Here is a 27,968-nt window from a genome sequence, read left to right as displayed (position 1 = left end):
CTTCACCTGTGATCCAGCCTCCTGGAGAAGCCGCCAAATCTCATTAAACTCTACCCTGACTGGCCACGCGCGGATCCGCAGGCTTCGGCAGACTCTCATTGGCCAGTTCAAGGGCAGCAGACAAAGCTCCGACGCTGGGCCAGCTTCAGCAATCTCTATGGATTCCGTAGGGCCCGGCCCTCGTCTTTCCTTAGGCCTGACTTTTCGCAACAGGACCGCCCCTCTTCACCTATTTGGTTGACGCGCATGCTTGCCGTACGTCATCCATCCGCGCCACCCGGAAGCCGCGGTTCATACCAACAGTTCTTATTGCTGGAGGCCTTAAGGTAAGGATCACGGTCTTTAGTAGGTAAACGAGTGGGGTTGGGCAGACGGTGGAACCCCTCAGTATGATCCTAAAGAAGTTATTCATAACGTTGAGAGGCTGGAGAAAACGGTATGAAGCCAAACTAGATTGCTCAACTTGGTTTTCCCCCTCCTTTCCCAGGAGCTCATCATGGCGACGCCCCCAAAACGGCGGGCCTTGGATACCTTGGGGGAGAAAGTGCTACGGTACGAGGCCTTTATCAGTGACGTACTGCAGCGAGACTTGCGGTGAGTGACAGCGAAGGAGGCGGGGCGTTTGAAAAATTCCACGTAGTGGGTGGGGCGTTCAGAATCTGGGCCTAGCCTTCAGGTTGGCGGGACTCACAAGAGAGAAGAAAGGATGACATTTGGTGTGCGATTTAGAACCCTGAGTGTTTGAGTTCTCATCCTGGCTGGGCATTAACCAGTACTTGTGAACAACCTCACTTCGTCTCTGTGCCTTGCAAACTTTCCACATCTGTGAAATGGTAAAGTTTATGGAACCTTCTTAATATGGCAGTTTTGAGCTTTAAATGTATTCAACCCATGTAGAGAATGTAGCACGAAACCTTGCATGGTATCACACGACTGTAATCCCAGCACTCGGGAGGTAGAGGAGAAGGATCCTTGAAAGTTCGAGGCCAGCCTAGACTTTATAGTGAAACTCTAAAAAACTAAAACGAAGACAGGCTTAGTGGTTCGTGCTGGTAGTTCCATCTACTGATGAGAAGGAGGATCCATTCCTTTAACCCTAGTGTTCAAGCCAGCCCTGACAATACAACAAAATTCAATCTCAAGAAAAAAAGAAAGACTTGGTGTGGTGGCAGGGGCCTGTAATCTCAGCACTTGGGATGGAAGTCAAAATAGTGTTGAGGGTCATCCTCAGCTACATATTAAAGTTGAGGCCAGCCTGGGCTATGTAAGACCATGTCTCAAAAAACAAAACAGGCAAGCAATTTGCTGCTGGCTCAGATTTCAAAGTTGCTTGCTGCCAAAACTGATGCCCTGAGTTTGATCCTTAAGACCCACGTGGTAGAAGGAGAGAATCAACTCCCCAAAGCTGTTCTCTTACCTACTATGTGTGCCATGGCATCCATACACATAGACAAAATAAATAAATAAATGTACTAAATAATAATAAATATAAAATCAATATAATAAAATATTTTTTAACAAGCAGGAACGTAAACCCAAGTACTCCTGAGGCTGAGGTGAGAGGATTGTTTGAGCTCATCTCAGTGAGATATTGCCTCAAAAAGTAGTGGGTGGGGAGAGTTGGAGGGATGGCTCTGTGAGTAAGCGCACTGGCTGCTCTTGCAGAGGACTCAGATTTAATTCCCAGCACTCACATAACAGCTAATTCAGGGAATCCGATACCCTTTTCTAGCTTCCTTGGGCATTGCACACATGTAAGGTGCACTTACATTCGAGCAAAGCACCTGTACACATAAAATTTTTAAAAAATTTTTAAAAATAAGCCTAGATAATTGTTTTGAAAAGGAATTTAGCTCTAGGACCTGAAAAACACTGAAGACTCTGTTAACTGAATAATTATTGCTATTATTATTTTTTAATAATTTCAATTATTACTAATAACCATTATTAATCTGAACAAGAAATTAGGTGTTCAGAGCTAGGGCTATGTGAGTATCCTAAAAGGGATGGAGGATATTTTTAGGGTGAGAATTAGATATTTTAATTGGCATGAGGTATTGAGAATGTAATAGTGACCATATAATGCTGACCATTTGGTTGGCATTTTGTGGTAACTACCTGATTCTAATGACGCCTATGAGTTAATACTGTCATCTCTAATTTATAAATGAGGAAACTGAGTCCCAAACAGGTTTCCAACATAACTAGTGAGATGTAGAGCGCAGAATCAAATATAGTCTGACCTGAGTCCAGTTTTTTAAAATATTTTCTGAATTTTGTGTGTATGTGTATATTGCCTGCATGTGTGTAAGTGCACCCTTGTCGTCCTCCACAAGAGCAGCCACTGCTCTTAACCACTGGTCCATCTCTCCAGCCCCTCAATTTTTTTAAGATAGGGTCTCCCTGTAGCTCCATCTAGCCTGGAACCCCCTATGTAGACCAGGCTGGCCTCTTGTCTCATAGAAATTCACCTGACTCTGCCTCCTGAGTGCTACTTAGTTCAAATTTTTAATGTCTTTATTAAAATGCCTGGTGGTTTTTGTGTTCAGTGTGTGTGGATTTATTTTGTTTTTTTTTTAAGGCAGGGTCTCACTATTTAGCCCAGGCTGGCCTCAGTCCTCATGCCTCCTTCTCACAGGTCCTGGGATTACAGGTGTGCACCACCACACCTGGCTTAAAATGCCTGTTAGAACCATGTGTGGTGGCATACCTTTAATCCCAGCACTTTGCACAGGAGCCAAAGGCAGGGGGATCTCTGTAAGATCAAGGGTAGCGTGGTCTACATAGTAAGTTCCAGGTCAGGTGGGGTTACAAAGATACCCTGTCTCAAAAAAAGAAAAAAAGGCAAAAAAAAGTGTCTGTTTGGGCATGATGTGAGGTGTCACAAGAAGAATGGGACTGCCTATTGTTCACTATTGTATTTTCGTTGTATCAGAAAGGTGCTGGACCATAGAGACAAGGTATATGAACAGCTGTCCATATACCTTCAACTGAGAAATGTCATTGAGCGACTCCAGGTAAAGGCTTTTAAGTTGTGTGTCCATATACCTTTAACTGAGAAATGTCATTGAATGACTCCAGACTTTTAAGTTGTGTGTGTGTGTGTGTGTGTGTGTGTGTGTGTGTATACATCCATGTGTGTGCATGTGGAAGGGAAATGGGAAGAGAAATCTCAGTTCAAAACCTATAATCTGGCCTAAAAGTAGACCACTGATCCCCTCCCTCTTTTTCTCTGGCCCCACAGGAAGCCAATCACTCGGAGTTATATATGCAGGTGGATTTGGGCTGTAATTTCTTCGTTGACACAGTGGTGTGAGTGTCTACCCACCCCTTTGAGTTTCCCCTTTTTTCATGCAACAAATTATTTTAGTATTCTCTATATATCAGATTCTGGTAGCCTTTTATTCTATTAGGATAGAAACTGCATACTGGCAGTGTAACAGCGAATAAAATAAGACAAAACCCTTGCCTTTCCAGAGCCTTCAATGGGGAATAGGAGGAATACAAACACCTTTTATAAACTTTACAGTGTGTTAAACAGTAATAGAGTTCTGCCTCTTCCTCTGACTTTTTTCCTTAGGCCAGATACTTCACGCATTTATGTGGCCCTGGGATACGGTTTTTTCCTGGAGTTGACACTGACTGAAGCTCTCAAGTTCATTGATCGTAAGAGTTCCCTCCTCACAGAGTAAGTTCATTCCACAAGGATAGTGTCCAAAACCACCAGTATTGGCTGGGGATACAAATCAGTGGTATATTAAATATATTAAATCAGTGGTAAATTTGAACACCACAATTCTTAATATTCTTTCCCTTTTCCCTGTGTCTACCTGAGATGGTACTTAGAAACCATACTGCCTTCCTCCTTAGGGCTAGGGCTAAGGAGAGAGAGTATAAAGTTCATCCCAGGTGTCGCACATACTAAGTACTCAATAAACGGCTTTTGTATCATTTGCTCACACAAATACTTATTGGGCATCTTGTGCATACCAGGCTCTGCTTGATGGTGGGAATGCAGCAGTAAACAAGACAAGCATCTGAGAAAGCTTATATTCTAGAGGGACTGTGCTATTATATGTACACACAACTATGGCCAGATCCATGATGTTTCAGCCCATGAGTCAGTAACAGTAAAACAAGCTACCTCTCACTTCGCTGCCTGCTAATTTTGCTGCTCATTCACTGTGCCCTCACCATTGTGACCTTCACATGCCCATACTTGTGCATGTAGGGGCCAAAGCAGGATGTTGGGTATCTTCTCTATCCCTGTCTGCTTGTTCTCTTGAGACAGAGTCTCTCATTGAACCTGAAGCTTGCCAATTTGCAGTAGACTAGCTGGCTAGTAAGCCCCAGCAATCCTTTAGTAAACCCCAGCAATCCTCCTGTGTCCCTCCTCTTCCACTAATGCTGGAGTTATAGGTATGTGCAGCCGTGTCTGGCTTTTTACATGGGTAGTGGGGATCCAAACTCAGGTCCTTATGCTTGTGCAGCAAAACCTCTTGTCCAGAACCATTGCCTCAACACATGTTTCTCTAAATACTGCCTACCTTTGGGTACATGTAATAGCTATTCTGTTTGCCTCGAGTGCTCTTTGTTTCTTTTCTCTTCATTCAGTTGTCTTACATACATATTACTTCCTCAACAGTGTCTTCTGCGACCTAATTTCAAAATCACAGTCCCTGCAACTCTTAAATCCCCTCCTTTCTTCTACTTAAAAATTATTAGTAGCCAGGTGTGGTGGTGTCTACCTATAATCCCAGTACCCAGAGGCAGGTGGATCTCTATGAGTTTGAGGCCAACCTGATCCACATAGCCAGCCAGTGCTACCTAGTGAGACCCAGTCTCAAAAAACTATAAAGAAATAAAAATTATTAATGAGCAGTGGGTGTGTATACACATCCATGTGGAGGTCAGAGAACAACTTTGTGGAGTATGTGCTCTCCTTCCAGGCATTCCACAGATTGAACTCAGATCACCAGACTTGTGTGGCAAGGACCTTTACCCGCTGAGCCATCTTTTCAGCCCTCTTCTAGTTTTTTTTTCCTCGTAGCATGTATTGCCTTCTTAATATTTATTGTGTAATTTATTTCTCTTGTTCATTATCTCTTCCAGTTAGGTAATAAGCATTATTTATATTTTTTGCAGTTCTGCGACTTGAACCCAAGGCCTCTGTTATGCTAGGCAGGCTATTACTGAGGTATATCCCCAGCCCAGGTTAGGCTTTGTAATGGAAAAAGTTTATACCCCAGATAACTAGAATAGTGTACAGCACATAATAGATACTGTTTTGTTGGATGAATTTAAAAAGTATGCTGTAAGCAAATTAAAGTGATGATTGAAGTAGATCTATGTGGATGGTGGCAGGGAGAGAAAGAATAGGCTCTAAATGAGCTGTTTTTGTGTAGGGAAGAACAAACATGATGAGGGGTTTGAAATATAAGAAGGGAAAGCCTCTCAGTAATGTTTGAGTCATTTGATTGGATAAACAAGCTAAGGGATATGTGGGGAAGGAAATTCTTGTCAAAGGGGACAGTATGCCTCCTGAGATTTCTAAATCTTGGTGATCAAACCCATTAGTAAATAGCTTGATCAACATCAATGTAATTCTGAATTGCTGGCCATTTAGACTAAATCCAGTTTTCATAGCAAAGTTTTCTTCTTTGTGTCACAGGATTACTGGACCTTTCGAACACACACACACACACACACACACACACACACACACACACACGGATGGATGGATGGATGGATGGATGGATGGATAGTTTCTTTTTTAAAGTGACAATTTCCTCAAAATGAGCTATTTGAAATGGTCAGTATCTGCTTCCTTTTTGATCTGTTGAAATGCTCTACCAGTGTAATGAAACATGTGGTTGACCCTCATATTGCTTTACAGTTTTTTTGCTTTATTTTTATTTTACGTGTATGTATGCATGTATTGGGTGCATGTATGTAAATGCACCCATGTCATGTAATGCTCTTGGAGGATAGAAGAGGGTGTTGGATCCCGTGGAACTGGAGTTACAGATGGTTGTTAGCCACCATGTGGGTGCTGGGATTCAAACTTGGGTCTTCTGCAAGAACAGCCAGTGCTCTGTGCCATCTCTCCAGCCTTCATATTGCTTTATTATAATTGAGCTGTCCAAAAGTTTCATCATTCTAGGAGATGAGAATTTGAGTCTGTATAGCTGATCTTTCTCTTTAAAACTTGGTTACTTGAGATACACTTCAAACTGACATACTTTCTGGTCATTTTATCTATCCAAAATTGCCTGCTATTTCTTCCTATTTTTAGTATATTTCTTTGGTGAGGAGAGAGGATCAGATCTCTATGTATATTCTTTTTTATTTTAAAATACTTTATTTTCAGCCAGGCGTGGTGGTGCACGTCTTTAGACTCAGCACTGAGGAGACAGAGGCAAGCAGATCTCTGTGAGTTCAAGGCCAGCCTGGTCTACAAAATGAGTTCCAGGCCAGCTGGGGCTACTGGGAGACCCTGTCTCAAAAAGGCAAAATATATATATTTTTTATTAGTATTTTTAAGTTTTTTATTACATTTATATATGTGTGTGTGTGTGTGTGTGTGTGTGTGTGTGTAGTATGCATGTTTGTGTGCATGCATGTGTGTGTGCCACTGCACAAGTGCAGAAGTCAAAGGAAAACTTGCAATAGTCGGTTTTCTTCTTCCACTGTGTGGTTCCCAGTTTTTATGTGTATAGGGGTATTCCTTACATGTATGTACGTGCACCTGTGTCATGCAGTGCCCACAGGAGTCAGAAAAAAACATCGGATCCCCTGGAACTGGACTTACAGATGGTTGTTAGTCTCTGAGTGGGTGCTGGGAACCAAACTCGGGTCTTCTGCAAGAGCAGCCAGTGCTCTTAACTGCTGAGCCATCTCTCCAGCCCCTCTGTCTATATTCCTTCCTGATTATACAGAAAAAAGTAAATACTTACATCTCCTAAGTAGATAAGTAGTCATAGAAGATACAGCATAACCATAAAGCCATTAGCATTGCCTTACTTACAGATCAGTAATGATAGATTAAACATACCCCTTTTGTGTATCATTGACATTTGGTGAATTTTGTCTGTCCCTCCCTCCCTCTCTTCCATCCTTCCATGCTGAGGATTGAACCTGGGGCCTTACACATGCCAAGCATGAGCTCTATCACTAAACTACAGTCCTAGAACTCTCAGGTGGACTCAGCTTTTCATAGACTAAGATGGTATCATTAATTTTGTTCTGTTTTTTGATGTTCAGATTGCCTTTCAAAACTGGGCAGATTCATTCCTCTTTTCCTTTGAGTACATTCTCAGATATTCTTAAAAGTATTCTTGCTGTCCAGCAGTACGGCCATGCTTCATTTCCTGTCCCTCAGTGTAGACTAAGGTTATCTTTTGAGGGTTCCTTTGAGTGGAGTAGTTTAACTTTATTCACCGTCCATTGGGGCCCTACTCTATGCCCCATATTCTTCTGACTTCTCAGTATATTGCAAGGCAACAAAATAGACCAAAATATTTCCTCCCACGGCTGTCATTCTAGTCAAAGGAGAAAATAACTAAGGAAATAATGCAGTATGATAGGTATTGACTGTGCTACAGGACAGTGCATAATGGAGGTTGGAAGTGTTGCATTGGATGGAGCAGTTGTGATTTTAAGTAGAATGGCTGATTGGATAGGAGGTATGAAAAAAAGAGGAGTCGGGGCTGGGATGTAGGTTAGTAGTAGAGTGCATAACTGCAATGTGTGAGGCCTGGGGTTTAATCCCTAGTCCTGCAAAAAGAGATAGGGGGCAAGTCTAGGTTTTTTGCTAAGTAACCAGAAAGATGGAGTTACCTCTATGAAATGGTAGAGTAGATTGGGAGAGAAGAGCTGAAGTTCAGTCTGGGGTCTGTGAAATATAGTACTTACTGAACACCGAAATAGATTTTTGAAGATAGAGGTAATTTTTAAAGATGACTGACAATATAAATATTGATATAAATATAAATATTGATGAGTTCATACTGTTTTTTCCAACTTAATATCCAGTCCTGTTGCCCTATTTTTCATATAGCATTTAGTTTCATTTACCCCTCAAACTGACTCTTATATTACCAGATAGCTCAGCACAATAAAACTGGCCTTCTCTGTCATACTATCAGGACCCTGTATGGTCTAGCCCCTTCCTACTGCTTGGACATTACCTTTATACCATATTCCTTCACCACCCACTTAATTTCTAACACACTGACTTCTGACTGCTTCTCAAAAAGCTCCTTCCTGCCTCTTGAGTTTTGTATTGCTTCAGTTTTTTCTCCTTTTTTATTCCTCAGAAAGGCCTTCCTTGATCCACTGTATTCATTTTTTAAACTATTGTATTCATGAGGATCCTCTTGGATGGGACCTGATCCAGCCAACCATGGACAAAAGGAGTTGACTGATTTATATAACTCAACAGTCCAGAGCTAGAGTGGTTTCAGGCATCTCAGTCTACTCAGTTTTTTATGCCTTGTCCTCTTCTCCATATCTTCCTCTCCTCCTTCCCCTCAATCTTCTTTAAGAAAATTTTATTACATATTTATGTGCACATGTGGAGGTCAGAGGACAATTTGTGGGAGTTGGTTCTCTCCTTCCAGCATGTGGGTCCTGGGGATTGAACTCAAGTTGTTAGGCCTTTACCCACTGAAACATCTCACTGACTGATTCCCCAAAATCTTTAAATCAATAAATTCCAAATGGTGGCCAAGTGGAAGTCATTGGAGGATACAAGCATTTCTTAAAGTGATGAGGAAGAGTCATCCTCATAATCCTAAGTGGGGCCTATTTTTCCCTTTTTTGTTCTTTTTCCAGGCTCAGTGACAGCCTCACCAAGGACTCCATGAATATCAAGGCTCATATCCACATGATGCTAGAGGTGAGAGCAGCTCACTCCACTCCAGATGTTCTTTAGGGTGGTGACCTGAAGATAGGAGGAAGCCTGAGGGGGGGGGCAACTATCTTTTTTTTAAACTAGAACCAAGGGAGGGGGAAACAGCAAACCTGGGGCACGAGCTAGACCCTCTGTTCAGTCTTTTCTGTCCTTTTTGCAGGGGCTTAGAGAACTACAAGGCCTGCAGAATTTCCCAGAGCCATCTCTCCATTGACTGCTTCTTCCCATTCTCCTATATTAAAGAGCCTGAATGCCTTGGAGTCACATGGCCCTTCTTTTTCCACTAACCTCCACTGATTGTCAAAATGCCCTTTTTCTGTCATTCTCTCTATAGAACCTCTAGATCACCCTAGAAGTCCTGCCTCCAACTTGTGGCGCTGCAGTACTTGCCACTTGACTTCATGCTTTGTCCTTTTCTGTCACCTTGTCAACCTCAGCCCCCACCTCACACTTTAACTCCTTTTCTGGGATACTTTCTTTTGCATTACCATAAAAATAGGCTGGTTCATGGGCTGGGCTTGTAACTTAATTAGTAGAGTGCTTGTCTAGCATGCAGGAAGCCCTGAGTTTAATCGCCAGCACTACATACATACACTGGTGTGGTATTGCATACCTGTAAACCCATCACTCAGGTAGAGGCAGGAGAGTCAGACATTTAAAATAATCCTGAGCTACTTTACCAAGTTTGAGTACCAGGTCAGCCTGGGTTACATAGACCCTGTTTCCCTGTCTCAAAACAAAAATACCTATCCAAAGTAATTTGTTCCATGGCCTTTTACTTCTGGGACTGGTTTCTCTCTCCCATACCTCAGTGATCCTTCAGTTGCCCTAAATGACACTACTACCCAACCTTTGATTTGTCTCCCCTTTCTAAATAGTTGCAGCTTCCACCAATAGGCACAGGTCCTACCCTTCCTGTTGCAGCCCCTACAACTTAGATTTGAGCCCAGTCTTAGATAAGAGCCAAGTTCCACCCTCTTAACTCTGGCTGCAGTTTGACCCAGCCTTTCTTGTAGACAGTTAACTTCCGCCACGCCGCTCAACTCCCTTGCGTATCTGGCAGCCATTCAGTCCTCCTACCTCTGCTGAATTCTAAATTGGTCTTGCCTAGCTAATTACCATAGCGTTACCCTACCAGCCTACATAGAGCCTTGCCCCACCGGTTCTAAATAAGTCCTGTTTCCGCTGAGCGGCTTGGCGTGCAGCACCGCCTATTTCAGTGTTTTGGCAGCTGTCTCGGAATCTCTGCCAATCGGCTGCAAACAGGGCCCATCCACCCCTCCCAAGCTCGGAGGCTGTCTGCCATCAATCTCATTTAGGCCAATCAGTGTGAATAGGGCCCTCCCCCCAAACCTGGCACTTGCCCAGTCTATCAGTCATCCCTGAGCCAATCAGCGTGAAGCAACCCTGCGGCCCTACGCCTCTCCAGATTCAGTCGGCCAGCCGTGGTCGGTCCATCAATCCCCTTTGAGCCAATCGTGGCATATCTCTATGAGGTAGAACCCGCCCCCTCAGCCCCCCCTCCCAAGCTTTGCCGGCTAGCTTTGGCGCTTTGACCAATCAGCGAGCGGCAGGGCACTGGGCTCCTCCTCCAAGGACCCACGTGAACGGTGGGGAAACGCAGGCAGGGGCGGCTTCTAGGTGCTACCACCGCTGCCGCCACCGTCACCACCGCCTGGGAACCTGGGCCTGGGGGGCGGTGGGGCTGCATATGGAGCCCCCGCCCCCCGGAGCTGCCAACATCGCCGCCGCACCACACGCAGGTGAGCCTCAGGCTAGCAGGGTGCGGGGGCCCTGTTTGTGACCCCGCGTATCCTTCCCGCCCCCGCGCAGGGGATGTGGCTTGGCCGATGGCCTGCCGGTGTTCAACTCCACTGCCACCAGCACGGCTGGTGGCGTGGGGGGGGGGAGGGGAGGGAGAGAGAGAGAGAGAGAGAGAGAGAGAGAGAGTTGTTCCCTCCTTTCATCCCTTACTGTGGATCTTACCGTGGCCTAACCTCGCGTTGCCTCTGTATAATGGATTGGTCCCCACCCTAACTTAATGGACTCATCTGTGGTCTTGCCTAAGCCCTCCAACCCCCTACTTACTGGGAGCTAGTCTGTGGCCATTGTGCAACCCCCTTAGTAGGTGAGTCTAAGTGCTTGGATTTCTCCTAGCCTCAACTTTCGGAGGACCCATCTGTGTCCTTGTTTATTGCACCCTTCAAAGTTTATTATTGTGAATCAATCGGTGGTGCCATGCCCCTCACACAACTCCATGCCTGTGTAACATAAATCCAACCGAATTTCACACCTTACAGTTATAGGCCCACTGAATTTCACACCTTACAGTTATCAGTCCACTACCCTAACTTTTCTCCCTTATTATAGACTCCAGTCTTTGGGCTGCACTCTTTTAACAGTGGGCCAGCTTACTACTTTATATTTTGTCATTTTCAGTAGCCCAGCCCATGGCCTTGTCTCATTTTAATCATTAGGTGATGGCTTTTCCTTTCTGCTGTTGTAAAGAAGCCAGTAAACTTAAACCATGTCTCCCTCTTTTTGTAATAGGTCTGTTCAGTGGCCTTCTCCCCCAGTGATTGCATTCACACACCCCATATCCTTCTGAATCCAGTGCTTGCAATCCCTCCCTAAGAAAGGTAAGCCTTGTATTTTTATTTCCCTCATACTCTCCACGTATTAATCTTCCCTGCTCCCATCTCTTAGATCAGCCTATGTACTTATTGAACCCAGGGCCTTTTACTGTAGAGATGCTCCCTTATCAGCACCCTTAACCACCAGACATTTTGCCTTGCTGCAGCTCAAAAATACAGTAGTGGTACTGATGTTAATGATAATCGTAACTAACCTTTATTGAACACTTGTTCTATACCAGGAAGAATGTTTTATATTCACTAGCTCACTTAATCCTCATCACAACCCTATGAGGCAGGTAACTTAGAAAACTGGGGCATAGGAAGGTTAAATACCTTGCTCAGAGGTGGTACAGTAACAACTCAGAGCACAGGAACATTTTTGAGGTGCCCTTCTGTCATCTCATTGCAACCCACATGAAGGCACATTCCTTAAAAATCAAATTGGTTCCCATCTCTAGGCTTTCATTTCTGCTGTTCTCTCTGGCAGTTCAGCTGTCTCCATTCCACACCTGGTCTCAGGACCCATCCATCCCTAGTCCCAGCAGTGGTGCAACTTCATATGAATGACTTAACCTCTTTGTCCCTGCACCTGTTTCCTTATTGCTAAAAATGGGGGAGTTCTAAATAGAAAATGTAAAGGAAAAATATGTGTGAGTTAATGAAACAGGTCACCTCTCTGACCTTACCTCCCTTACTCTCCACCCTAGACCTGTGCTTCAACCACACTGGCCTCTCCCTCACTGCTTCTCAAAAACAATAGGTATAGGCCAGTCTCAGGGCCTTTGCATTGGCTGTTCTTTCTGCCTTAACACTACTCCCACATCTCTGCATGGTACCCTCCAAGGCCCTGTTCAAATGCCCTACCCTGAAGAATGTGTTCACCACACTGTGCAGGGAGCATGATAAAGATGTTTCCAAGAGGGTGGGTTGATTTGTGAATAAGGTGAATGTAATTTTATAAAAAGGATGTGTTCACAGAAATGTGATGTATGGAATATTCTCTATAAAGATAGAAAAAAATGTTTCTAAGAGTGCTTTCATTTTGTTGCATCTGGATAGTGTTATTTCAGTAAAGCTTGTGTTTGTCACACTGTGGTGCTTGGAATATACCGTTTAAAGGCACATGTATAAAAAATGTTTAAAAGGTTGCTGTTTGTGAAAAAAAAGTCTCCATCTGCTCTTGCACATCCAGTGGGTTTTAGGCTTCTTTCCTGCTTGCTTTGTCCCTTTGCCCTCTGTCACTGTTTGACACACAGTACAGTTGGTATATTGCCTGTTTCTCCCCATTAGAGTGGAGGTCCCATGAGTACTTACAGGTTCTGTCTGCCTATTTGGTGCTCTGTCTTCATCTAAAAATACACCTCATATACAGTAGGTGCTCAGGAAGAATTTATTGCATAAATAAATGGAAAAACATTAGATAGGCTGGGCCTGATGGTTCACACTTTTGTAATTCCACCATGAGAGGCTAAGGGATGGAAAACTGCCAAGAGTTCAAGGCTAGCCTGGGCTCCATAGTGAGTTTCAGGCCAGCTGGGGCTATGACCCTGTCTTAAAAATGAAATCAGAAATTTTATGACAGACATCACTATGGCGGGAAGAAGGAAGGGGGAAGAGGAGGAGAAGTGGGAGGGATGTAAGAGCTAATTATGATGTTAGTTGAGGGCTAGAAAGATGGCTCAGTGGTTAGGAGTGTTGGCTGCTCTTGCAGAGGACCCCGGTTCAGTTCCCAGCACCCACATGGTGGCTAGCAACCATCCATAACTCTAGTTCCAGGGGATCTGGCACCTTCTTTGGGCCTCTACTGACCAGGCATGCACATAGTACACAAATATACATGCAAGAAAAACACTCATATAGCTTAAATAAAAGTAAATCTTTTTAAAAAGATGTTATTTCAGGCCAGGTGTGATAGCACATGCCTTTAGTCCCAGCACTTAGGAGGCAGAGGCAGACAGATCTCTGTGAGATCAAGGCTAGCCTGGTCTACATATCAAGTGCCAGGCCAGCTGGAGCTACAGGGAGACCCTGTGTCAAAAAGACCAAAAACAAACAAAAAAAAAGATATTAGTTGAAACTTTTTAAATATTCACAAATATATTTACCAAACACCTAGCAAATACCAGGCGTTCATTCTACGTGCTGGAGATATGAAGGAGCAAAACAGCCAGAAATCATTGCCCCTACAAAGCAGGCATTTATTAAAAGCAAGGGAGAATGACTACACAAATAAAATAAATAAGTAAAATTAGATAGTGTGTTAGACAAGTGCTAAGGAGACAAGATGAAGCAGGGCATATGGGAATAGAGTACCAATGTGGTTGAAATCTTAGGCACAAAGCAGGCCACACTTGGAAAGGTGATTCATGAATTAAGGCCTGAAGGAAAAGAGGGAGGAAGCCAGAATGTGTAAGTGGAAGAGCGTACCAGACAGAACACTCAGTGCAAAGACCCTGAAGTGGGACTGTGCCTGCCATGTTCAAAGGCCAGTGTAACTGAAGAGTTGAAAGAGGGGTAGAGGATAAAGTCATAGAAGTAATGAGTGCCAGATGACAGAGGCCTAAGGAAAGGGGAGGGGGAAGGGAGGGAGAAGGGAGGACACATGAACTAAGGATGAACATCTGTTAAGTGTCTACTATTTGCCAGAGATGCTTTTCTAAGTCCTTTATGTATATTGACACATTGAAACCTCATAAAAGCCTTTGAGAGTAGGCATATCTTTTTTCATTCTTTTTGAGTTTGAGAGTAAAATATCCCTATTTTACAGATGTTCAACCAGGCATAGTCGAGCAACTTGCTCAAAGCCACACGGACAGTACAGGGCAGAGGAGTGTGAGGCTAAAGACCAGGAGAGAACAGATTTACAAGGACAAACAAGTTATTCCTTGCATTAGATCATCCAAAGGAAAAATTAATTCTACCTGGGAGTACTAGAACTTGATGATGGTGCAATACAGTGAGCCCAAGGAGGAAATGACCCTCCTGGCAGAGAACATCACGTGCCTCAGAAGTGGACATTCTCCTATAAATGTGGGTACCTCAGGGTAGCCACCTTGGAGCTTTTGTGGATACTGTTCCCTCTGTCAAAATTACCTTTCTTGTAGACACAAACATGGATTGCTACCTCCCCTCCATCAGGTCAAATGTCACTTCCTCTTGTAAGCCTGCCCTACTAACATCCTTGTCACTCTATGGTCTTGCCTAGGAAACCTGGCTGGAGCCTAACTACCTGGGTTTGGATTCTGGGCTTCCAGTGGTATGACCTTAGGCAAGTTACTTACTGCTATTGAGTCGTCTGGAAAATGGGGGAAATAATAACAACCTACCTTTTAGTGCAGTTCTGAAGATTAAATAAAACAGTGAGCAGAGCTGGGCATGGTGGTACAGGCCTGTAATTCCATCGCTCAGGAGACCGAGGCAGAAAGATCATTAGTTTGAAGCCAGCCTGGGCTACATAGAACCTGTCTCAGGAAAAGAAACAACAAAATTTACTGTGAAGGCTACATAACCTTGGGAGAAGGTGTTGAGGATCGAACCCAAGGCCTTGTGGTTGGAAGACAAGCACTACCAACTGAGCTATATCCTCAGCCCTGGTTTCTGGGTTTTTTAAAAGTTAATATTTATAGCATACCAATAGGTATCTAACAAAGCCTTCATTGGCCATCTCTCAAACTGGCCTCCTGATGTCCCCTAAAATCCTACTCTATCCCACCTCTGTTAATCACATCACCACCCTTCCAGGTGATCAGGCCACAACCTAGAATCACAGTTGCCTCTTCTCTCACCCCTATGCCCATGCACTCAGCAAATCTGTGCTGTCTTTAAAGTTTGGCCAGAATCCACTTCTTAGCACTTCCACTGCTGCCACCATCCATTGTCACTTACAAGATGGTACCCTCTTCCCTCAGCTGTCCTTTGTACCCCTGTCTTAAGATCTAAGTCACATCATTGTCCCCCCATCTTTTCCCAACCCTGTGTCTCACCTAGAATCCAGGTCCTGACAGAACATGAAAAAGCCTCATTCAGTCTGGCCCCCAGTGCCACTCTGTTCTCCACTCCCTGTTAACCACCAAGCCAGTCTGTGCCTGCTGGCACTCCAGCTTCAGACCTTCAACTTGGACTGTCCCCTGGGTCTTCACCTCCCTTAGCTCTTGACTCAAATATCACCTTCTTACTTAGCACCCACCCTCCCTGACTGTGCTTGGAAAGAACAGCTCTTTCCTGCTGAGCATGGTGACCTCTTAGCCCTCATCACTCCCTGCCATAGTTTTGGCTTGTCACCTCATTTCTTTTCTGTCTGCCCCATGAACATGAATTCTCCTAGCATGCAGGGACTCCTGTCTGTCTGTCCTCAACTATTTGGAGGTATCTGGTGAGTGCTTACTCAGTCAATGAGATGAAGAGTGGAAGAAAAATCTTCCTGGACAAACAGATGACTAGGACTCTTTTTAGGGGTCAAGTGAGAGAAGGGATATTAAACTCTGGTAGGGCCTGAAAGGCTAGTAGAGCTGTAGCCCAGAGAAGGTGATGAAATTGGCTATCTTCACCACTAGGAGTCACACTTGACTCTTAGCCTCTGAAAGAAGCCAGCCTTCAAAATAATTCAGTCAGGGCTCTGAGGAGGGGACTCTGGCTGCCACTCCTTGGCACTGATTTGGACAGCTGCCTAACACTGCTTGCTGAATGAACTCTGAACTAGCTCATAGGATCATATTGTTATTTTATTGCAGATTAAAGAGCAAAGCTATAAATTGCAGATTTAATCTAGCAATCCCAGCCAGGTGGATGGTTGACTGACCGAGACTCATCCTCACAAGGACCAGAAGGTTCAGGGTCAATTCTAATTTGCTTGTTTGGAAGAGCAGTGATGGGGTGACAGGGAGGATCCTTTCTCTGAGGGGATGCTGAGGAGCAGTCAGTTGAGGTAGTGTTTTTAACCTAGTGGTTAAAAACTTAGACCTCTGCAGCTGAACATGGAGACACATGCCTGTAATATCAACACTTGGAAGGTAGATATAGGAGGATCAGGAGGTCAAGTCATTCTGTTACATGGAAAGTTTGAGGCTAGCCTGGGCTGTGTGAGACTCTGTCTCTAAAAAAACAACAAAATTAGACCCCTGGAATATGATGCCTGGTCCAAATGCAGACCTTGTCACTTACAGCAATGTGGCATGGTAAAGTCACTTGGCCATCTTGTGCCTCAGCTGTCTCTTGTAAAAATTAGCCACTATGATAAGAATACCTCCTTTCTGGCCAGACATGATGGTACACACCTTTAATCCCAGCACTCTGGAGGCAGAGGCCATCAGATTTCTAATAATTCAAGACCAGCCTGGAAGAGAGTTCCAGGTCAGCCAGGGCTACACAATGAGACCCTGTATCAAAGAACAAACCAAAACAAAGAAAGAATACCTCCTTTCCAAAAGGAAAAAAAATGCCTACTTTCCAGAGTTGAGATTAAGGATAAATGAGTCAATGCCTATAAAAATAACAGCCCATGCCCTTATCTAAAACCCCAGAGGCCAGATGTATTTCAGAATTGTGAATTTTTCAGATTTTAGAAGGTGGCATTGTACACATATGATATGTTACATAACACCCTGAGCCAGCTCTGTCAGCAGCTGCTTTCAGATTTCTACAGCAGAATGTATGAACATCCACACTAAGTGATGATCAGTACAAAGCAGAATGGGCCTTGCTTGCTTTCAAATGAGGTTTTATGGGGCTGGAGAGATGGCTCAGTGGTTAAGAGCACTGTCTTGACTGCTGTTACAGAGAACCCAGGTTTGATTCCCAGCACCCACATAGTGGCTAACAACCATTCATAGCTCCAGTTCCAGGGAATCTGATGCCTTCTGACCTCCACGGTCATTGCACAACAGGGTGCCCTTACATACGTGCAGGCAATACACTCATACACATAAAATGAATGAATAAAATTTTTTAAAAATCAGGTTTTGCTACAAAGAAGCTTCTGTTTTTAAAGCATTTGGGGTTTAGGGATAGCAGAAAAAGGATTTATGAACAAACCAGAAAATATTTATTTAGACCTTATATCCCAAGTATGTTATAGTTAATCCACACCAGAATAATGGTAATAATTCTTATTTTATATTGCCACTATCCTTGTTTCACGGGTGAGAAAATTTGAGTTACAAAGAGGTTAAAGAATATGCACAGGGTCACACAGCTAGTAACTGACAGACCTGGGATTCAAACTCTGGAAGTCTAGCATGAGAGCCTGGGTGATTGACTTTCTGCTTAGAGCAGTGCCTAACTTATATTGAGTATTCACTACATAGTTATTAATGATATATTTGAGAAGGAAAGGCTTAGGGTGAAGCTCTGTAGGAAAGCATGTGCTTGACATGCATACAGCTCTGGACTTCATCTCTGGCACTGGAAAAAGAAGAAGCCATGGATGTTGGTACATGTGTAGTCCCAGCACTCAGGAGATGGAGGCAGTAGGTTCATGAGTTTGAGGCCAGTCTGGGCTACATAGTGCATGAGGATAGCTTGGATTATATAACAAGACCCTGTCACAAAACAACAAAAATAAACCAAGAAGGGCTCATGGGGCCCTACCCCTCCCTGAGGATCTATAGGCCTTTAATGGTTAATAGGAAAGGGATGACAGTTTCTTCAGTGGTATAGCTCCTATAAACAAACCATCACACACACCCTACTGTAAGCTACGCTACTAAAACTCATTTGGTCACAGAAAAGTGGAAGGGAGGCTAGTTGGGAACAGGAAGGCAATTAGTGGGGAGGGGAACAAGGGAGTATAATGGGGGTGAATATGATGAAAATACATGTTATGTATGTATGAAAATGTCACAGTGAAGCCCATTATCATGTATTACTTAATATATGCTCATTAAAATGTTTTTTAAAAACCCATGCCATACAGGAATAGTCACAGGCCAGAGAAGTAAAGTGTCAAGGGACAGAAAAGAGTAGACATTCAGATTCAGGAAAGCTTCATAAAGCAAAGGACCTTTGGACAGAGACTTGAAAAACTACTCAGTAGAGTAAGGGAGCCCAGTGTACAGTGACCAGCATTTGCAAGGGGCTGGCAAAAGGCACCTCCTGAAAAACTTCATGTTGTAAAAGATACCAATTATAAGGGTTAAGGCATTTCACTAGTTTTCTTGTCCTGCTGTAATTATTTCTAACTAAATCTCCGTAAAGTAACACATTTGCCTAAGTGTGGTGGTGCACACCTGTAATCCCATTACTCAAGAGTCTGAAGCAGAAGTTGAAGACCAGGCTGGGCTACATAGCAAGACCCTGTCTCAAAAAAAAGCTCACACATTTATTTTTTATGTGTATTTCTGGATTTCCATGTGTCTGTCATGTGGGGGGGTGGGGGTTGCCCACAGAGGCCAGAAGAGAACATTGGATCCCCTGGAGCTGGAGTAACAGGTGGTTGTGAGCTGCTTGATGTGGGTTCTAGGAACCAAACTTGGTCCTCTGAAAGAGCAGTGTGAGCTGATAACAACTGAGTCATCTCCAGACCCTTCACACATTTATTATCTTGACAGTTCTGTGGCTCAGAAATCCAATGCTGGTCTCAGCATGCTAAAATTAAGATGTTGGCAGGGCTATAGTCCTTTCTAAAGACTCAGAGAAGAATCATTTCCTTCTCTTCAGGTTGCTGGCAGAATTCAGTCCCTTGAGTTGTAATACTGAGGTTCCTGCATCTTTACTGGCTGTCAGCTAAGGGTGGTTCTCGCTTTGTGAGACTGCCCAAATTCCTTGGCTTGGAGCTTCTTTCCTTCATTTTCAAAGTCAGGAATGGAAGGGAAAGTTCCTCTGATACTTGGAATCTCCTGCCTCTTGTGGCAATCCATCTCTAAGCTCTCTTTCAGCCCCCTTTTTCTGCTTTAAAGAGCTCATATGTTTAGATTGTGCTCACTCAAATAAATGAGAACAGTCACACTATTTTAAGGTCTGTAACCTTAGTTTCATCTCAGAGTTCCTTTTTGCTATAATATATACAGGCTGGAGAGATGGCTCAGCAATTAAGAACATTGGTTGTTCTTGCGGAAGACCTGGGTTCGAATCCCAGCACCCATATGGCAGCTAACAGCTGTCCATAACTCCGGTTCCAGGGGATCCAACAGCCTCTTCTAACCTCCTCGAGCATTGCATGACATAGGTGCACTTACCTACATGCAGGCAATGCACTCATACACATAAAATAAAAATAATAAATAAAATATTTTTTAAAAAAAAAACATAGTCACAGATTCTAAGAATTAGGATATGGAAATCTTTGGGACCCAGGTGGTATTATCCTTTCTTCCTCCAGTCCCTAAAGATTCACACTTGTCAGGACTAAAGTGATGGTTCGGTGATTAAGAGACCAATTGCTGCTCTTGCAGAGGACTGGGATTTGGTTCCCAGCACCTATCAGGCTGCTCACAGGCTGCTGCCTATACTCCAGCTCCAGGGGATCTGATGCCCTCTTCTGGCTTCCATGGACACCTGCATACACATGCACATAAACACACATACACATACATTTTTAAAAATTCACATATGACATGCAAAATACAAGGGACATCCAAAGCTAGACAAGGAGTTTAGAAGCTTGTTTAAGATAATGGTGGGGCTTAAAGACAGGTGGAGGCAAGGTGACAAGAAAATAATCATATTGCTATCCTCTTCCTCTGTCCACAGCCTTTCACTTCTGTATAATCTGTCCTCCAGATAGTACTGGGATGGCGTGAGCACTCCCCCAGCGATGGACCCATCTGTGACACTGTGGCAGTTTCTGCTGCAGCTGCTGCGAGAACAAGGTAATGGCCACATCATCTCCTGGACCTCACGGGATGGTGGTGAGTTCAAGTTGGTGGATGCAGAAGAAGTGGCCCGGCTGTGGGGGCTGCGCAAGAACAAGACCAACATGAATTACGACAAGCTCAGCCGGGCCCTGCGGTACTACTATGACAAGGTATGGCATTTTGAGTCCAGGAACACCTTCCCTCCACCGCTCCCTGAACTGGATATCAGAAAAATTCCCTCTTTTCTTTCTCTTTTTCCCTTTTCTATTGAAGCAAGGTCTCACAGTGTAGCCCAGACTAGTTTGGAACTTACTATGTAGCCTAGGCTGATGCTAAATTCACTGTCTTCCTACCTCTACCTTCCAGGTGCTAGGATTACATTTTTGGCCTAGAAATTTCACTTTGTTGTATCAATTACTATACCTATAACTTTGAGAACAGTATTAAAATTTACCATTTCTTACCTATCCTCTAGTATCCTCAGATCAATGGTGGTCCTTTGAACATTGAACTCAGTTGTTTTATTTTCTTATCTTACTGCCTGGCTAAACCCTTTAAGATATTCTTATCTTACTGCCTGGCTAAACCCTTTAAGATAGTATTAATACCGACTTCTCCTCACTCCATTTTCAAGATCTGCCCACCACACACACACACACACACACACACACACACACACACACACACACACACACACACAAGTGATACTGTCTCAGTTTTGTACCTTATTCTAACAGAATAATAATATTATTCTGGGAAATAATAATTCTATATATTCTTATTCCTGAATGCAAAATCATGCCGACAGTATAATAGGAACTTTCATTACTTCATTTTCAGGAACCCCCAACATCTTTCATCAGTGATTTTCTTGTCTTATTTTATTTTTATTTTTGAGGCAGGGTCTCTCTGTATAGCCCAGGCTGGCCTCAAACTTGTAATCCTCTTCTCTCAAGTCTCCCAAGTGCTGGGGTTATTTCTGAGTGTGGCTTTAGCTAAATGTTCCAGAACAGCATGTGTAGTACCAGTTCCTCCTCTTAGATTCCTTCAATAGTACCATTCCTCCTCAATATCTGTATCAGTTGTTTTATTTCATCATCTTACTCCTGCAGCTAAAATTTTAGATTTTCTTTATCCTATCCTATCCTCTCAGACTTCCAGATTTGCACTGTATTTCTCCTCCCCCAATATTTATATATGAAAATATTTATATTATTTTAGGGTGGGTGTGGTGGCACATACCTCTAATTCCAGCACTCAGGAGGCAGAGGCAGGTGGATCTCTGTGAGTTCAAGGCCACCCTGGTCTACATAGTGAGTTCCAGGACAGCTGAGGCTACAGGGAGACCCTGTCTGAAAAAGACAAAAAGGAAAAAAAAACAAAAATATTTATTTGGTATTTCCTCAGTGTAAGCCATCAAAATAATATTAATAAGTATTCCTTTTTATTCCTCTACTGAAGAACACAAGGCTACCCTCTGAAACACTTGGCCAGTATTAAGACCTTCAGCAGAATGCTTAGTGCCCCTAGATTCTTTACCCCCTCCAATAGCTGTAACCTGTGTTTTGAATCCTTAGTAATTTATGGCATATATTTTATTTTCATATGTTATTCTTTTAGTTCAAACTTCCAAAACAGTATCAATGAAGCTACCACTTTCTGCCCTTTGAGAACAGGACATCCCTGCAATCCTCCAGACCAGATATGTCCTAAGAGCCTCCCAAGCATGCTCTCTGACCCAGCCAAGCAAGCCTTGAGATACTCCTCCCTGTGTTTGCACCAGTATCTAATGTTCTGTAGTTACTGTCAGTTGTTCCATTTTTTTAGTGCTTTATCTTAAATCTTCATAATAGTATTAATAATGAGACATTACAGTCAGGAGTGGTGGCACACACCTTTAATCCCAGCACTCTGGATCACTGCGAGTTGGAGACCAGCCTTGTCTATATAGCAAGTTCCAGGCTAACTTCAAAAAATCCTCTGTTATCAGGCCAGTGATATCAAGGTGCTTACTGCCAAGCCAAACAACCTTAGTTCAGTCCCCAGGACGCAATATGGTGGAAGGAGAGAGCCCACTCCTGCAAGTTGTTCTCTGACCTCTGTTCTCCACACGCATGCTGTGGCACACTGGTCCACACACATATACACACAAAAAAAATCCTCTCTACGAGTAATTTATTTCCTTATTCTATACTAATTTAGCTTCTTCCAACATTATTAGTTGCCTGATTTTTCGATTGTACTAGCTAATTTCCCAAACTATCCTGGCAACCACTCTTAAAACCTGGCCCTGCTAACCCCAGGTCCTTGGTCCTCACTTAACCTCCTCCCCGCCCCCCAAATCAGTCCCAAAGTGGGGCCAGTGGGGTAAGAGGAGTCGGACAGATGGAGATGAAATACAGAAGACCTGAAGGGAGATAGATGGGAAAGAGACTTAAAAAAGAATTGTTGAGGGGGACATAAGGATGAGGAAAAACTGGAGGAACTCAGGAAAGAAAGGGAGGCATAGATGGAGGGATGGGAGGAGTCCACAAGTCTAGGAAGAGATGAATCAAATGGGAGCGAGTGGGAAGAAAGGAGAAACACCCCTCAACACTCTCCCTCCATCCTTCTCTTCTTTTCCCAGAATATCATCCGCAAGGTGAGTGGCCAGAAGTTTGTCTACAAGTTTGTGTCCTACCCAGAAGTTGCTGGGTGCTCCACTGAGGACTGCCCTCCCCAGCCTGAGGTATCTGTATCCTCGACTGTGGCAATGACCCCTACTGCTGTCCATGTGGCCTCTGGAGACACTGCCACTGGAAAGCCAGGAACACCCAAGGGCACAGGAATGGCAGGCCCAGGTGGTTTAGCACGCAGCAGCCGGAATGAGTACATGCGCTCGGGCCTCTATTCTACCTTCACAATCCAGTCCCTGCAGCCACAGCCACTCCCTCATCCTCGGCCTTCCTCAGTGCTCCCCAACACTACTCCTGGAGGAGCATCAGCTCCCCCCTCAGGGAGCAGGAGCACCAGTCCAAACCCCCTGGAGGCCTGCTTGGAGACAGAAGAGGCTGGCCTACCCCTGCAGGTAAGTACTGGAATTTGGAAATTTAGAGGAGGAATGAATAATTCCAAAATGAGGCACAGGACTGGTAGAATAGATCCAGATGTCCTGCTAATGGACATAATGGTGGGAGGAGGGACACAGGAGTTAGAAGGGGAGGGGAGTTATTTGTGGTACACTTAGTGCTTAACATGGCCATGTTTGCTAATGCACTAGTTCTTATGCTTTAGACTCATCAGAATCACCTAGATGACTTAAGGTACACATTTCTGGGGCCCACTTCCAAAGTTTCTGATTAATATGGGTATGGAGAGGAGCCCCTAATTTTGCATTTTCAATGAGTTTCCAAATAAAGCAGACACTACTGGTCTGTAAAGTGAATTTTTGAGAACCACTATTATGAGGACCTAGGGTGGTATCATCTAGAGTTGCATCCCCATCAAGTTGTCTCACCCAGGTTCTCTGTTCCAGAGGACGCTCCACTTCTGTGAAGAAGCCCCATGTCCTGTTGGGAGGACATGTTCCTGTGTACTTCCTTGGCCCCAGTACCAAATCTGTCTTCCTAGGGATGTCAAAGGGTGGTCCACAGGAAAAAGGTTTTCCACACCAACAGTCCTTACATATCTCCTTTGTGCCCACCCTCTCCAAGGTCATCTTGACCCCACCCGAGGTCCCAAACGAGAAATCAGAAGAATTGAATCTGGAGCCAGGTTTGGGCCGGCCACTGCCCCCGGAAGTGAAAGTGGAGGGGCCTAAGGAAGAGTTGGACGCTACAAGGGAGGTGGGGTTCGGTCTGGAAGCTGTTAAAGCTGAGCCGGAAGTCCCTCCCTCGGAGGGTCTGCTGGCTAGGCTCCCAGCTGTCCTGATGGAGAATACAGCGCAGGTGGGTGGCCTCGCAGCCTCCAGTACTGAGATCGCCCAGCCACAAAAAGGCCGGAAGCCTCGGGACCTGGAACTTCCACTTAGCCCAAGCCTGCTCGTTGGGCCGGGACCTGAGCGAACTCCAGGATCAGGAACGGGCTCCGGTTTGCAGGCTCCGGGGCCGGCGCTGACGCCATCCTTGCTACCCACGCATACATTGGTGAGTGCCTGTCGAGGGGCGGGGCTGGCAACTTGGCCCGGTGGAATTGGCACGTGGCAAGTGACCCATAGGAGGTAGAGGAGTTGAGAGTGTGATTAGCTGCCCTGAGTCTTGGGTTGGCGCAATGGGACTTAGGACGATCGGGTCTGAGGAGTTTGGATCGGTACTGAGCTCCGGAGACTTTCCGTTTGAAGTGCTGGGTAGGCCATAGCTGAAACAAACTGCGGGGCATATTTGGACTGGTATTTGCATAGTGTTTCCCAGTGAGGTGTATAGGTGGAATCTAAGAATGAGAAGTTGTGCATGAGCTCTTCTGATAGTCATTTAGGCTTGAGAGAAGTGCATGGATAAGATATGGTGGGTGGGCTTGCCCAGTGACATCTCAGTAACAGGATGTTACTTGGCCTCTTTGGAGTTAAAAGGCGCTGTCTTTGTAGAATATAAGAGATTGTCATGGGCGTGGCCCAAGTTACACCCTAGGTCTATGAACCTAGGAGGAGTGACCTTGGAAGTCTGAAGGGAGTATGTGTGCAAGGGCAGAAAGCAGGTTCCTTCCATCTTCCCCACAGACCCCGGTGCTGCTGACACCCAGCTCGCTGCCCCCCAGCATTCACTTCTGGAGCACCCTGAGTCCAATTGCACCCCGTAGTCCAGCCAAGCTCTCCTTCCAGGTAGGATTCCCTCCCCTTATCTTGGGACGGGTGAGACACTAACATCATTCCCATTCATGACCTCTCCTTGTTTCTGCCCCCAGTTTCCATCCAGTGGCAGCGCACAGGTGCACATCCCTTCCATCAGCGTGGATGGCCTCTCAACCCCCGTGGTGCTCTCCCCAGGGCCCCAGAAGCCATGACTACCACCACCACTACCACCATCCTCCTTCTGGAGTCCATCCATCCATGCCCCTGAACTTCTCTCCAGCCAGCCATCTCAAGGAGAAACATAGTTCAACTGATAGACTTATGCTCTGGTTGTGGTGGGGTGGGGATTCCTGGGAAAAAGGATCTCTCACTAACTCCACCCAAAACACAACTTCTTTCTTCTTTGCCAGTTTCCCAATGGCCGCCCTTACACGTCTCCTACTTCAGTGGTAGGGACGGTTTATTTATTTTTTGAAGGCCACTGGGAAGAATCTGGCCCAATCCTTAGGAGGGTGGTTAAGACATCACCCCCATCTCCTCCCCACTTTTTCCTCCAGTATATGACAATCGGGGTCCGGCTTGAGAAGGATCTTTCTTTATTTCTCAACCTGCCCTTGGGGAGTTAAGGGAGCCCTGTCTCCATTTTTGGGATGTGGGTAAACGAGCTAGTTTGTTTTGTTTTACTATTCCTGGCCATAACTAAGGGTCCAGGGACAAATTGTACGATTTAATGGTTTGGGAGTTGTAGCCAAGGAAGAATCACTGTTGAAATAGAAATTGCTACCTCCCCAAACTTTTTCTCAGTCAGCTTGTCCTTTTCTCAAGTAACCTTTTGGCTAGGGAGGAATACCCCTTTTGTTGTTCTTCCCCCTAAGAAGCCATTCCTTTGTCTGCCAAATTCCGTGGGGGCCTGCCTGTTACCTCCTAATGGAGGGTTTTTGGGGGTAGTGGTCCCCGTCTGGGGGGCCCCCTCCAGCCAGTACTCCAGGTCTCTCTTTCTCCTACCCTCTGCCATTTTGATAGTATAATCTATTTTTAAATGGGGCTTTTCAATAGGGGAGAGGGAATCATCTCTTCCTACATCTTGTGGGTAGGTGGATGGGTGGGTGGGTGGGTGGTGGGAAGGAAGGGATGTGGAGGGGATCTTCCTGCCATCCCCAAGTGTTTATTTTTGATACCAAATGTGTATTTTCAGCTCCCTCCCAGCCCCCCAATTTCCTGCGGGCGGGTACAAAGGACCCTTTTAAGTGTCCCTGGAGTTGGGAGGGAGGAATGGGGGACATGAAGCCTGTCTTGTATCAATTCCAGGCTGGAGGGGGGTGAATTCAAAAGATTCCTGGGCTCACCTCCTGTCAGCACTGGCCCAGACCAGGCCTGGAAACCTAGGGGTTGATGGTTTGGGAGACAGTGTTGCACTCGTCTCCACTGTTTGTTTTACTTCCCCAAAATGGACCTTTTTTTCTAAGAGTCCCAGAGAATGGGGAATTGTTCCTGTAAATATATATTTTTAAAGGTGTTGTTGAAGGTTGTCGACATTTTTTTTCTCTTGCTGTCACCAGAATGAGCTGTCACAGTCATGGATGTGTGTGAAGGACAATAAGAGTGAGGCAGAGGTTGATTGTGAGAGAAAGAGGATGATGGCATATGTCAGAAACAGTGGTAGGGACTGCTGATTGTTAACCAGCATGGTGAGAGAAATTGGAAAGTTGTGCTTTTGTGTGTTATACTTGTGAGAGAGGCCAGAAGTCATGACCACAAACATGTTTGTGCATGTGTATGCATGGTCGTGTTTGTTCATGTATGTGGAACGTGGAGTTGAGTGTTATCCTCAGGAATACTGTCCACCTCATTTGAGATAGAGTCTCATTGGCCTGGAGCTCACCAGTTGGATTCAGTGGCTGGGCATCAAGCCCCAAGGATTCACTTGTCTCTACCTCCCTAGCACTGGAATTACAGTCAAGCTCAGGTCCTCAGTGCTTAAAAAGCAAGTACCTTACTGACTAAGCCAGACCTAACCACAAACTTTGGGTACTGTGTCCATGTGAGAAATTGTGGCTATATTTCAGAAACTCAACTAAGACAGAATGAGTGGTTTAGATACTATATAATAGCCAGACGTAGTGACACATATCTGTAATCCCAGCACTCTAGAAGCCGAGGCAGAAGGATTGTGAGTTTGGGGAGAGCCAAGACTACACAGTAAAGCCTTGTCTCCAAATAAAACCCTGCAATGGTACATAAAAGATAATGTTTATGAGTAGGGAATGGGGACTACAAATTAGCCACATACAGGCTGATAGCATGACAGACTAAGTGACCAAAACTGAAAGATTATGTAGGCTGGAAACGAGATTGTCAGGGGCCACCATATGTAGGTGAAAATCCTCCCTGTAAGCAGGCAACCTGGCATTTGAGAAACTGTTTGTGTGTGAAACTGTTTAATTAAGGCTGGACTGTTAGCTGAAGTCATTAGAGTATATGTGTAAGAAGTTGATTGTGAGAGGAAATGACCATGAGGCCTAAGAAGTAACTGATGAGACATAAGGTATAAGAATATGTGTATGGAAATGTTTCAAGGAAACCATGGTAAAGAAGGAAATAGGCTGGTTGTGACTGGTAAAGTCTGAAAGGCTAAAGCTGAAGTATGTGTGTGTCTGAGACTAGTAACAGGCTGGTTTACAATTAACAACTGTAGCCTCCCTACGGGCTCTGATGAGACTTCAGAGGCCAAACACAGACCTATCTGTGAGGAAAAGAGGGACTGTTCACATGAGACCAGCAGTAGCAGGGACTTGTGTTCCGCAGGTGTAGAGAGAAACTTGATCAGCAAATGGTGTCTGAGAGTCTGTGAAACATTCCATAAA

At 44.7% G+C, this 27,968-nt stretch overlaps 3 protein-coding genes across 7 annotated transcripts in view; 2 read left to right on the top strand and 1 right to left on the bottom strand.

Moving 5' to 3' along the window:
* Positions 1 to 284, bottom strand: part of LOC103741632 (zinc finger protein 81) — a 77,887-nt gene extending 77,603 nt beyond the window's left edge. Inside the window, exon 1 of one of the 4 annotated variants that reach the window (XM_017800453.2) lies at positions 1 to 284. In XM_017800453.2, the coding sequence (XP_017655942.1) occupies positions 1 to 99 (99 nt within the window). In that variant the 5' untranslated portion in view covers positions 100 to 284. The other 3 variants (XM_029568042.1, XM_029568044.1, XM_029568043.1) reach the window with 3 other exon arrangements.
* Positions 204 to 11,528, top strand: Uxt (ubiquitously expressed prefoldin like chaperone). Its single transcript, XM_008842527.3, has 8 exons — positions 204 to 326; positions 488 to 594; positions 2,936 to 3,017; positions 3,245 to 3,312; positions 3,581 to 3,688; positions 8,836 to 8,899; positions 9,075 to 10,677; positions 11,465 to 11,528. Exons 2-7 carry the CDS (start codon positions 497 to 499, stop codon positions 9,126 to 9,128), a joined length of 474 nt encoding a protein of 157 aa, XP_008840749.1. The 5' UTR covers positions 204 to 326; positions 488 to 496; the 3' UTR covers positions 9,129 to 10,677; positions 11,465 to 11,528.
* Elk1 (ETS transcription factor ELK1) lies at positions 10,539 to 26,628 on the top strand. 2 transcript variants are annotated; one of them, XM_008842520.3, is made up of 7 exons: positions 10,631 to 10,677; positions 11,465 to 11,553; positions 20,266 to 20,509; positions 22,966 to 23,406; positions 24,032 to 24,463; positions 25,033 to 25,134; positions 25,218 to 26,628. In XM_008842520.3, exons 3-7 carry the CDS (start codon positions 20,300 to 20,302, stop codon positions 25,314 to 25,316), a joined length of 1,284 nt encoding a protein of 427 aa, XP_008840742.1. In that variant the 5' UTR covers positions 10,631 to 10,677; positions 11,465 to 11,553; positions 20,266 to 20,299; the 3' UTR covers positions 25,317 to 26,628. The 2 variants fall into 2 exon arrangements, with proteins under 2 accessions (XP_008840744.1, XP_008840742.1); XM_008842522.3 differs by lacking the exon at positions 11,465 to 11,553 and having other exon boundaries at positions 10,539 to 10,677.
* Positions 26,629 to 27,968: the final 1,340 nt, after the last annotated feature.

The sequence above is a fragment of the Nannospalax galili genome, unplaced genomic scaffold (assembly GCF_000622305.1).
Source record: "Nannospalax galili isolate Female #2095 unplaced genomic scaffold, S.galili_v1.0 scaffold741, whole genome shotgun sequence".
NCBI classification, from domain to species: domain Eukaryota; kingdom Metazoa; phylum Chordata; class Mammalia; order Rodentia; family Spalacidae; genus Nannospalax; species Nannospalax galili.
The sequence above is the reverse complement of the archived record's forward strand: the minus strand, read 5'-3'. Positions and strand labels throughout refer to the sequence as shown.